This window comes from Sinocyclocheilus grahami, unplaced genomic scaffold, assembly GCF_001515645.1.
Source record: "Sinocyclocheilus grahami isolate Dianchi unplaced genomic scaffold, SAMN03320097.WGS_v1.1 scaffold140.1, whole genome shotgun sequence".
Taxonomy (NCBI): Eukaryota; Metazoa; Chordata; class Actinopteri; order Cypriniformes; family Cyprinidae; genus Sinocyclocheilus; species Sinocyclocheilus grahami.
In genome coordinates this window covers 252,862-266,118 of record NW_015505319.1, presented here as the reverse complement: position 1 = coordinate 266,118, position 13,257 = coordinate 252,862, and the positions used below count along the sequence as shown (strand labels likewise).

General features: G+C 36.3%; 1 protein-coding gene across 1 annotated transcript in view; it reads right to left on the bottom strand.

Annotated features, from left to right (window-relative positions):
• Nucleotides 1-13,005, bottom strand: part of LOC107591289 (protein ABHD17C-like) — a 35,407-nt gene extending 22,402 nt beyond the window's left edge. Inside the window, exons 1-2 of the mRNA XM_016280404.1 lie at nucleotides 12,798-13,005; nucleotides 3,512-3,691 (exon numbers count right to left, since the gene is read on the bottom strand). Of these exons, the coding sequence (XP_016135890.1) occupies nucleotides 3,512-3,691; nucleotides 12,798-12,859 (242 nt within the window). The 5' untranslated portion in view covers nucleotides 12,860-13,005. The remainder of the gene's footprint in view (nucleotides 1-3,511; nucleotides 3,692-12,797) is intronic.
• Nucleotides 13,006-13,257: the final 252 nt, after the last annotated feature.

The following is a 13,257-nucleotide window of genomic DNA, read 5'->3' as shown; positions in this document are numbered from 1 at the left end:
TCTCAGGTTTGAGAGGACTTCGCAGGAGATTTAGAGAGATTTTATTTGACAATGCATTAAAGCTTCTGTCCCTGGCAGTGAGACTGAAACAAAGCCTGCATGCACTTATACTGTACAAGACACGTCTGAGTGTTAACTGCAGACCTGTTGTATCAGGCACGGTATTAAAGTTCCCTCATTCAGACCTTAGAATAGCACCACAATACAATAACCAGCCATTATTTTCTTTCTTATGCTGTACAGCTATAGTCCATCCACATGTCCAGTATCTGCTGTATCTAGTAGGAGTGGAATAATGTCACAGTAGGAGTAATTTTATGTAGTAGATACATTTTATATGTCAGATACACTAGCCATAGGCGGAGGGTGAACCAACTCCAGGGTAAGGCTAAAAGCAGCCAAATGTATTAAACATCATAAACCCGTCTTTTTAGCCAAGAACCAGACATGGGTGTCATGTAAGCTAAAAAAATGTTTAATAGGACTGAATTTGTATTTAACGTGATTACAATTTAATAAAAACATTAGAAATTGATAATTACATAACGTTTCCTTTCCACGGCTATTCAAACAGCGAATAAATTATATATAGAAAGTGACATTATCATCACTAACATTGATCTACCGCGAGTTTAAGCACTCTCTCAAAAAAAAATAATAACTATGGTTATAATCACTGAAGCTGTATACACTGTGAAATGAATCTCTTACTTACATTGTACGAACATTTGCTCTTTGTTGCTTATGATGAGAGAATTCGCAAGAGTCCGGTATTCAGTCAGCGAACGCGCACGTGTAACGTTTCCTGCTCTTGGTTGAAAAAATTATTTTTTGCGCACTCAACAAAACTGATGAGATTGAACGATGACTCATCTGAACTCCTCTGATTGGCCATTGCATTCCTAAGCTCAACAGAATTGTGCGTGATTGGTTAAAATGCGCAACACTGTAAAAACGCCTAAAATGAAATACGGTGCAACATGAGCAGATCTTAATTTAATGCCGCAATCGAAACTGTCTATTCATATTCACTCTTTTAGCAACAGACGTAATAGATTTAATTTGTTTGTGCAGGGGCATTTTTGCCCCAAGTCCCGTGGCCAGGGGAAGGCTTACACACGCTCCGCCTATGACATAGCGTTTAAAGATTTGGGGTCAGTAAGATTTTTAATGTTTTGGAAGTCTCTAGGTTGCATTAATTTGATCACAAATAAAGTAAAAACAGTGTGAAATATTGAAAACAACTTTTCTATTTGAATATATTTTAAAAATGTAATTTATGGCAAACCTCTTTTTTCAGAATTCTTTTATGAACAGAAATTTCAAAACAGCATTTATTTAAACTAAAAATGTTTTGTTACATTATAAATGTCTTTACTGTCACTTTTTGATCACTTTAAAGCATCCTTGCTGAATAAAATGTATACATTTCTTTCTTTCTTTCAATCAATCAATAATCCTACTGATCCCTACAACTGTAGTGTGTATCTCAATTAAGTCTGGGAAAGCGACTTGGAAACTTTGCCAAGATGTAAGCTACAAACTAACAAAAAAACAACAACATCTACAATATATTATACTTATGAAATGTTTCCTAACATATTTATCTTACAAATATCCTATAAAATCAATCCAAAACAACCTGATCATTTAAATTTTATGAGTGTTATTTTTCTGTAACAGAAAAGGATTTCTTTTTTTAATAAATGAAAAATCTCAAATACATGGCAGCCAGAGTTGTTAATGTTAAACTAAAAGTATTAAAAATAATTTTCAGCAATTGAAATAAATAAAAAAAAAAATTTAACTTTAGGAACAATTTATAATATTGCCTTAGCAACTAACTGAAATACGCTTAAATACGTAATTTACTGAAACTGTAATATTTTTTATAGATTTGATAGCTATATAGAAATAAAAAATTGTAAAGCACAAACTGGGAAGGCTTACACACGCTCCGCCTATGACATAGCGTTTAAAGATTTGGGGTCAGTAAGATTTTTAATGTTTTGGAAGTCTCTAGGTTGCATTAATTTGATCACAAATAAAGTAAAAACAGCAACAGTGTGAAATATTGAAAACAACTTTTCTATTTGAATATATTTTAAAAATGTAATTTATGGCAAACCTCTTTTTTCAGAATTCTTTTATGAACAGAAATTTCAAAACAGCATTTATTTAAACTAAAAATGTTTTGTTACATTATAAATGTCTTTACTGTCACTTTTTGATCACTTTAATGCATCCTTGCTGAATAAAATGTATACATTTCTTTCTTTCTTTCTTTCAATCAATCAATAATCCTACTGATCCCTACAACTGTAGTGTGTATCTCAATTAAGTCTGGGAAAGCGACTTGGAAACTTTGCCAAGATGTAAGCTACAAACTAACAAAAAAAACAACAACATCTACAATATATTATACTTATGAAATGTTTCCTAACATATTTATCTGACAAATATCCTATAAAATCAATCCAAAACAAACTGATCATTTAAATTTTATGAGTGTTATTTTTCTGTAACAGAAAAGGATTTCTTTTTTTAATAAATGAAAAATCTCAAATACATGGCAGCCAGAGTTGTTAATGTTAAACTAAAAGTATTAAAAATAATTTTCAGCAATTGAAATAAATAAAAAAAAAATATTTAACTTTAGGAACAATTTATAATATTGCCTTAGCAACTAACTGAAATACGCTTAAATACGTAATTTACTGAAACTGTAATATTTTATGTTAACGTACATTTTTCAGGTTTCATGAAAAGAAAATTCAAAAGAACCTTTTACAGCATTAAACGTTGGTAGCACTAGTTAACTTAATTCGGTCCCATTAGTTAATGTTAGTTAATGCATTAACTAACATTAAGTAACAATGAGAAATACATTTGCTACAGTATTTATTACATTTGTTAACTTTAGTAAATAAAATATAATTGTTCATTGTTAATTCATGTTAGCTCAAGTCCATTACGTAATATGAATAGATGCAACTTATGTTTTTAATCATGTATTAGTACATTCTGAAATTAATTTTATGCAGTAATGATAGTATGGTATGTTAATGTTAGTTGTAGTTAACTACATTACTAATAAATGGATCATTGTAAAGCATTATCCAAAATGTCACCAGTCACTTTTGATCAATTGTATGCATCTTTACTGAATAAACATATTAATGTCTCTAGATAGAGATCAAATTAAGTCCATAAAACACATTTGTTACCTAAACTAAAATGTCAAATTAAATATAAAAAATGTATTTTCTCTCATTTTCATTTAGTTCAACTTGATCTACTAAAATAAATAACAAACTATAAAAACAAGCAAATAAAAACAAAATTACTAACACTTCAACTTAACTTAAAATGATAGATAGATAGAAATATATATATATATATATATAGTGGGTAACAGCATCTCAATGATACTAAAATAACACTGTAGTGCATCTAGAAGAGTCTGCATTCACGTGCAATGCATTCTGGTCCACAGATGTTTGGATCTTACCTCGGGAAGGCATCGAAACAGTAGGTTTTGCGGGTGTCGGGAAAGGCCACACGCAAGCCGGACATGAGGGGAGAGTGGAGGATCACTGCCGCGCACTCGTACCGGGCCGCCAGGTCCACCGTCGGCACTGTCCCTATGCTCTGCCCATACAGGATGATGTTTTCCGGAGTCACTCCATACCTTCAGATTGACAAAGAGAGAGAAGAAATTAAAAAGCTGTAAATCATTACATACCATATCAACACTTCAAGCATGGTACAAATCGGTCACCCTCTCATCAGTGTGGGTTAAATTACTTCAATGCAACGATGCTCCGATCGATCGGCCGGAGATCATTATCGGCCGATCTCATGAACCGATTGCAATTTGATGACGTCAACGCGTAACGACGTACATGATGCGTGGGGACGTAAATTATGGTGCCGCAGTCATGTCATCGCCGGTGTGGAAATGTTATGACGTTTCGAGAAACAATGAAAAATTTGCTATTTGTCATGTATGTTTTGCATGATGATATGATGAATGGTTAATTTTTAACAGCAGATTCAGTGACGTTAGAGCTGATCTGCACCTCACTGCACACGTCTGCGGCGCGTTACGGCTCCACGGGAACTGGAGCTGATCGCGGCCGCTCTAATGCTTGTGTTTATCAGTCATGTTTCTGAAGCGGCTCTCCGCGCTGCTTGGCTAAAAATAGTCTATTGTGATTTGTCATAGCGTGGAGGACGGAACAAAACCTTGTCGGAGCCGTAAGGGATAACGGTAACATAACACACTGATAGTGGGCTGCTTTTAAATGAACATTTATTTAAACAAAATATCTTCTTTGGCCATATTAGCCTACTCAATAGCATTAACACAGGCTTTACTCCTTTCAAATTTTATCTGGAATGTCACAGTTTCTGTCACTGCTGCGTAAATCAGACGGACTTACTGAAAATGCAAATTCATTCTCTGCCAGCGGGAGAAACAGCGGCTTCCCCAAAATGACATCGAAAATGTTCTTCTTTCAGAAATAGTTATATAAAAACACCCACGCCTCGTTATGATTTTTAAATGTGCAGTACGTGCTCATGTTTATTCAACTAAGCCTTTTGGAAAATCGGACAGTTTTTATATTGTGGCGAGCACCACGGCCCTCTACGGACACCTTGGCAATTGAATCGCCATTGGCTAGTACATTTTTTAGTTTACTCGACAGACAGACAGACAGACAGACAAACACACACACACACGTAAAATGGCACAGTTTTATAAATATCTGAACATCAGTCAGTCAAGCATTATAATATGATAATCAATATTATTTAATGATAGAACTTTAGTAATTAGAATTAAAACTTGATAACCATGTATGAAAGCATATTAGTCATTTTAACTGAACTTCGGACTGATGGTGCTGCTTTTTGGTCATTCAGCTTTTCTGTAAAAAAAAATCAAAAATTGGGGAAGAAACTAACACAAATACTGTTAATAATAATAATAATAATAATGATCCGAATTCTAATAATAAGAACAATATAAAAACGCACTAAAGATTAATGAGCTACTGGAATCATGAATATTAATCCGGTTGTGTGCGTTCGCTCGAACTGATTTGCTGAAATCAAAACGTCGATAATAGGCAAGCGCCAGCCAATGAGTTTGCCGTTTGCGCATTAGTTCTGCCCACTACATGAATGAATGAATGAATGAATGAATGAATGAATGAATGAATGAATGAATGAATGTACACACACACACACGTAAAATGGTTTTATAAATATCTGAACATCAGTCAGTCAAGCATTATAATATGATAATCAATATTATTTAATGATAGAACTTTAGTAATTAGAATTAAAACTTGATAACCATGTATGAAAGCATATTAGTCATTTTAACTGAACTTCGGACTGGTGGTGCTGCTTTTTGGTCATTCAGCTTTTCTGTAAAAAAATCAAAAATTGGGGAAAAAACTATCACAAATACTGTTAATAATAATAATAATGATCCGAATTCTAATAATAAGAACAATATAAAAACGCACTAAAGATTAATGAGCTACTGGAATCATGAATATTAATCCGGTTGTGTGCGTTCGCTCGAACTGATTTGCTGAAATCAAAACGTCGATAATAGGCAAGCGCCAGCCAATGAGTTTGCCGTTTGCGCATTAGTTCTGCCCACTACCGGAGAAACTCGGCAGTTCTTAAAAGCTGAAGAACTCCAAAAGGAACTCCGTTATTTTGACAGCAAAATACAACAAAGAATATATTTTCCATGTAGCGCGTCAATTCTCTCTCTCCGTCTCTCTCTCTGCGTGTGTGAGACAAAGCGACGGCGAGTCGTGCGCCTTCATAGTGTTTCCGGTACATTAAATACAGGTGCGTTGCACACCCATTGAGATGAACTGAAAAACAGCACAGATCGCTTGATGGAGAGTGAAACTCGGAAGCGCTCAGTCAGAGAGTGTTCAGCGAGTGAAAATATATCTGTGCTAAACTTATACTTAGCCTCCAACTCACATTAATCCGGTTGTGTGCGTTCGCTCGAACTGATTTGCTGAAATCAAAACGTCGATAATAGGCAAGCGCCAGCCAATGAGTTTGCCGTTTGCGCATTAGTTCCGCCCACTACCGGAGAAACTCGACAGTTCTTAAAAGCTGAAGAACTCCAAAAGGAACTCCGTTATTTTGACAGCAAAATACAACAAAGAATATATTTTCCATGTAGCGCGTCAATTCTCTCTCTCCGTCTCTCTCTCTGCGTGTGTGAGACAAAGCGACGGCGAGTCGTGCGCCTTCATAGTGTTTCCGGTACATTAAATACAGGTGCGTTGCACACCCATTGAGATGAACTGAAAAACAGCACAGATCGCTTGATGGAGAGTGAAACTCGGAAGCGCTCAGTCAGAGAGTGTTCAGCGAGTGAAAATATATCTGTGCTAAACTTATACTTAGCCTCCAACTCACACGGGCGAGTAAAAGCTGAGAATTTATTAGCAATTGGCTAATATTAGACATCATTTAATCGCCCAGAGTGAAGATTTAGTCGCATATGCGAGTGATTTACTCGCAATGTAGAGGGTTGCAGCACAGATAAATAAATGTATGGGAAACACATCCCACAGCACAACCACAGTCTACTCACCACCTTTACTTTAACTGCGTTTGTAGCCAGCGCCATAGCCAGACTGATAAACAAACACAGACCGGAAGCAAACTTCGGGCCAGGCTCATGCGCCCGATGAAACGGTCTATATAAAGCTTGAAGCATCAGTATCGGCCGATCACCATGACAAGAAATCGGTACTCCGTATCGGCTGCAAAAATCCTGATTGGAGCATCCCTAAAGCAAACAGCTCATGCGGTTTACTTTGAATTGCATTTGTGTCTATAGCAACATTACAATTTGTAGTAAAATATATTTTCATCATGGCATATTATTAGAAAATCCAACTGGACAAAATGGCATGTTAGGTCAAGAACCGAGAACTCGCAGGCTCCATAAAACAACTAAGTGAGTCCCTGAGCTAGTGAACACAGGACTGAAGCTTTATTTGACACTTTAAGATGCGCTCAAAGGAAAGGCTAAAGAGGGCGAGTGAGAAGTCAAGACAGATGGAGAAGGGAAGGAAAAAATGCACTGGTATGCTCTTCAGGATTTTGTGCTCCAACTTTCCTGGGCAGCTTTGCAGTCGGGTCTGACACCTGATCAGAAGCAGCGGCTCTAAGGTGTCAGACAGAAAGCAAACATGTTTGAAGTCTGACCTCAGATCAGACTATTTCAGGTTTTTATCAGAGGCTTGCCCAGAGCTGAGTGAGATGTCTCAAATGCACACGCAGCGGTACAAAGTGTCCCGCGGAGAGCGCTGGCTACATGAGCCTCTTTGAACTCGACTAGCTTTGGCGAGATTTTATCAGGTAACGGAACATGAAGTCTCATTCTCTGTTTTCCACACAGACAGATATTACAGGGTGAAAAGAGGAGACAGAGCGCTCTTGTAAATAAACAACCACCCATGTGACCAAGCATGTGAAATTCAGGCTTGACAATCAAGTTTCTAGAGATCTGGAGATGGAGAGGACAGGGAAAACACATCACTGAGGTAATTCATCTCCATCAACAACAATCCACATCGAGAGTCAGCTTACAGTTAGGAAAATTTGTTTATGAACAGTTTTGAATAAACTGGATTTTTTTTTACACGCATGATTTAACACTGAAACCTTATTTAAAGAAATGGTTCCTCCAAAAATGAAAGTCGTCAAGTCAATGACAGTCACACTTCAAAAATTACCAGAATTTTTTTTTTTTAAAGATATGATGCATATGGACTTGTCATATGACATGATTCTGCATGAGGCACAGACCATAATTTAAAATGTTATTCACCAAAAATCTTTCCCTTCATTCAAGCACTAAAAATCTAATTCACAATAATTTTCTAATTTTTGTTTTCATACAAAATGATCCGTAAATTCAACTTTAAGTTAAACTGTAAAAAAAATTATAAAATAAAATAATAATAATAATAGTAGTAATAGTAATGCATTGAAAATAAATAATAAATAATTAAAAATAAATGACTACTAATAATAAATTGTTCTTATTATTCAGTTAAAAGGGGAACAATTTAATTTAAAAAATGGTAACACTTTATAAATAACCTTCCAGACCAAAAGACATTTCAGTGTCGACTGGCAAAAAAAATAAATAAATAAATAATAAAAAAATAAACCAAAATGAAGAGGATGGACAGGAAACCTTTCCGAATGGAACTATAACAACTCAGAACTGAACTTTATGAGTGCAGAACTTTAAAAATTTCAAAACATTACTACTCCCTAGGAGTAAGTGTCCTACAAAGATCAATGCAAGGGCATGTCATGGAGTCTTCAGAGAAGGATAGTCTAGTCCCACTAGAGGATCTTCCAGTCATACTCTTCATTTACAAAGTTTTTTGAGGATCAGAGACGATCGGAGTGCTCAAGCTTCTCTCAAAGGATCTGCAGGATCTCTCATCTCTTGATAATTCACCGATGCACCAAGATCCAAGCAAAGCATGGCACAGGAAGTTACTCACAGGAGGTTACAGAAGCCAAGAACAACATACTGCTGTCCATCTTACAACTTGCAGAAGACCACCACGATATTAAAAAACACCACCACAGTGAAGCTGTGTGAAAGGAGAGGACAAAAGTTGAACTTTCTGGTGAAAAGTACATGCTGTTATGTTTAGAGAAAAACACTACATACCACAAAACTCCACAGCAGAATGTCAAGCTGTAAAAACTCAAACAATCATCGGTAATTCAACATAACAATGACCCAAAACACAAGGTTATACAACAACTACATCACGGAAACAGGAAATGCCATTTTTCTGAAGGCTCAGATGAAAACAGAAACACTTGGAGGAGGAGGTTAGATGGATATCAGGATACCAGCATGAGTCAAAGATTAGTATGGATTAGGGTTGTGATGGTGAGGACATTTTCCCACCGGGTAATCGATGTGTGATAACACCGGTAATACCGTGGGGTGGGGTTTGTTGGGGTTTTCCATCTTTTCCTTTGCTTTTAAACGGCTTATAAATGGGGCTGGGCGATCTAGCTAAAACATGCATCGATTTAATATTTCATATCGTTCGGTATCGATAATTATTGACATTTTTTATAACCTTTTTTAAAACAAAGAGCAATAGAATTTTTTTTAATTTTTATTTAACCACTGTATTTTTTAATTAACCCAATTTATTGAGACAAACAACTAATTTTTTTTGTTTGTTTTAACAGTCAAACACAATAAAAATTAAACAAATATCTAATTTCTAATGTTTTATATGTCGATTAAATAGGACTTAAGGAAACTTTTGGCTTGTCTCCCGAGGCCACAGGAGGGCGCAATGAGCAAAATAATGCAGCACGTCAACGCAGGGAAATAACGGTCTATTAAAAAGAACATGCATTACGTCTAAATTAACTAATTATAACTTTGTAAACTGCATAAACAATTATGAACAAAACAGCATCATGTATTTACGCATTGCTTAATACAAAGAGCCGAATCGCCCATCACGGAAATTGCATTTAAAAACACATGAGACGCAGTGAAAAGGAATAAACCTCTACAAGTTCGCGACGTGTTTTCTAAAAGTTTAAACTGCTTTAACTTTGCATGGCTACATCTCTTGTGTGAGACGCGAGTGCAGCAGTCATATTTGTCCGTCTAAATGCGCTGAATACGCATCTGTGTGAATGGCTTGGTTTCGCTTTTCACCTAATCAAGATCTTCTCCGCATTGAGCTTCTATATTTCTCTAATATTTTGAATGCATAACACAGCAGCGGCGCATCTCGTGGGCTAGACTAGTACAATATTAAAATGCAACAATGTCAATTACATCATTATCACCGCATCTTGTGCGCCACTGATGACGCTCCGTGACGCACTCCTAACATTCAAATGCAAATGTTTATTTTAAATTCGACTATTATTATAATTTTTTTATTCACAATCTCCTCATTACAGGCAGGCACAGCACTCAATTCAGCATGTGTTCGTGTTAGCTTACCACGTGCCTATATCCTGCACTATATCGAAAAAAATTTTATATTGTTATTGAAAAAGGTGTACCGTCGATAAATATCGATACCGTTTTATCGCCCAGGCCTACTTATAAATACCTGTGCGAATTAGGGTCAGTTGTTTGAATGGACAACAACAAGATGGACAACTCACTTATATTAAACATAGAAATTTTGTTAAACCGAATAAAAATACACCATGCTATAGGCCTAATATAAATAAATAACTTGCAAAGTTTAAATATATGTAAAAATAAATAACAAACATAGAACATTTCTTAGCAAAATGCATAAGAAAGCTTGGAGGCATGGCATACACCTTGATGTAAAGGTGTGCAGTGATGTAACCATGTTGCGGCATAACACCGGTAACACCGTCAACACAGACTACCGCAGTAAGCCTAGTATGGACGGGAAAATTGGTTTGGAAAGGGAACCAGGCCAAAACAAACCAATCAGAGAGTCTTTTCAAGCCTCAATATGCTTCCCGTCACTCATGCGAGTTAATTTTCTGGAAGGAGAAAACCCCTTTGATTCAATGTGCCGGGAAATTAATTATTCTTATCGGATATCAAATATCATTTCAGAGAGATCCAAATGTTGATGGTGAGATAGCAAGAACAAGGGGTGTGATGATACCTCAAGGATCTGCCAAAACAAATCCATTTCCACATACTGAGAAAACATCAGAGATTGATCCGAAATCAAGCTCTGAAAAGAGGGAAAACTCTCAGAGCCAGGACAAACTCGCTGCGTCTAGCACAAGCATCCCCTTTTTTTCCTATGTGGAAAACTACTGAGAACACAAGCATGTCGAAAAAACACAAGTCGATGCAAATGCTGTGTTTCCTTAGCCTGAATTAAGGCAATGAGAAATGGCTTGTCCAAACAAGCACCGGGGTCCGATTCCATGGAACAGCTGGAAACGAAAAGCAAATTTCAGTGTTTATAGCCAAAGCGGCACAAACAGCTATGCACACAAACCATTCGCCGTGTTTTTCTGAGCTGAAACAATATGAGAACTTGAGAGAGACTGGGAAAGATGCGTGTTTTTGTGTGTGTATTCTAATATGGGGAAAAATAAGAGGCGCTCTGTGATCATGCACAGGAAGAACGGCGCGCACACACAGTAGTCTGTTTTGTGAAACCGCCTTTCTGCCAAAGCAAACATTTACAGATGGATTTTTGGGCTGAAATTCACATGCTGTTGCCAACCTGAAAGGTTTACCCCGAAAATAAGGCTCGCTGTGAATGCCCTGCTGGCTTCTCAGTGGAAACAGATGGATGTCTATGCCTTACAAATTCTCAAGTAATCCATATGCATATGAATTATGGATATGCAAATGATACCTCAAGTAAGCACTGATGTGTGTAATAGAGTATCAGCGCTGTTAACTTGCAGGAGTAGTCTAATGTCATCCTATAGAATGCACAAATCCTATTGACGGCTATTCAAAAGTTGCATATTCCGGTGAAAATTGTTCGCAAGAAACTTTTTAGAGGGCTCTTGACAAGAACGGACTGTCAAAAATGGTTTAGGTGAAAAGAGTTTCCACTTTCAGTTTGAACATGCAAAGTACTTCATGCTAGAAAGTAGAAACTCATTGTCACGTGCAAACCTGCAACATTAAAGATACTGTAAGCAGTGTCAGCTGTTCGTTATTTCGCACCCGACAATAGAGTGCAACCATTGCTTCCAGAAGTAAAAATCCCATTCATTTTCTCTATTGGGGAATAGATTTTTAACGATAACTTGTAACCCATTAAAGACAGACCTGGTGTGAGCTATGAGGTTGTTAATCGGTGGTATATGCTTTTGTTAAAATCATCAGCCTGCATTATTTCATCTTATTTTTTAAATAACAGCATAATTCCTAGTAGAAAAACCACATTACCAATGATTCTGCAAAGAAATCGCCATCATTCAGTTGAAACGAGACAAGCAAATCATGCCATATATGTGCATATTTTACAATAAATGTAAAATGTGTTTTCTATGCATGCAATCAACATTTAAATCAAAAGTTTTTCAGTCATTTGCAATGATTCATTAGAGTTCTTTCCCCCATTAAAGATGTTAAGTACAGTCTCGTACCTTTGTCTTTTTGTCCGATTTACAAATAATTCATATCAAGGTCTGTGATTCACCTCATAACTGGTTGGTTTGCTTCATGCCAATAACACCTTAAAGTCTTTTTTAAAATCCTTATAGGAAAAATGAATGAGAAAAATACTTCTGGAGACAGGCCATTTAAAATGTACTTTGTGTTGCACTATTATATACTTTTTGATATATACTGAGTATTTACACGTTTTTAACCTAAATGACCCATGTTGTTTTCAGAGTACATCACAGCAGCATCCATTTGTTATTTTAATAAGTGAAACTGTTAGCCAATCATAGCAGTGGGTGTTTACTTGCGAGTCTTGAATGTGCCCCATCTATAAAAACAGACCGTTCTGCAGAGAGGCTCAAAAACAGGATAGAAAATAGCCTATTACTTCAAAATTATGATGTTTTTAATGTTAAATCACACTTAACATATTAAGTGAACCTCAGAGAACATTATAAAATAATTTTAAAATCTCATTGTTTCGGTTGCAAGAATCAGCTTAAGCATCCAAACAAGGACCTGAGGCACGAGGTGACCAGAGTCAGCTGAAGTTCAAACTTTACGAACTTCCCTGCACTTGACCGACAGAGTAAACACTGACCTCATGACCTTTGTCACACTCTTCCTCCATCTTGAAAATAGCAAAAGAGATGTGAGAGTCATTATGTGAGTAAAGTTTCATAATGTGCACTACAAACAACAAGTAAAATAGTTAACAAATTGGTGTTAATTTGCTGCTGAAATCCTCCTTAACATGGCTTCCCAGCTGTGCAGGATTAGAAGACTTCATGCATCTTCATCCACATGCCATTTTTTCTCTGCAATAACTGAATGTCACACGGATGTGGTTCAGTGTTCTTGGCTGTGGGTGAAAAGAGCATTTTAATTAGCCGGCATTACTGATAATACCTTGAGTTTTGTCCATAACTAATTTTCCAAGTAATTCATTAACTGTCATCGCACAAACACTTTTTTTAGGTCTGTTGCACTGCGAGAAGAATCCAAAGCAGTTCAACACTTTGTTCACTTTCTTCAACACCAGTTAAAATTCAGGGGCATTT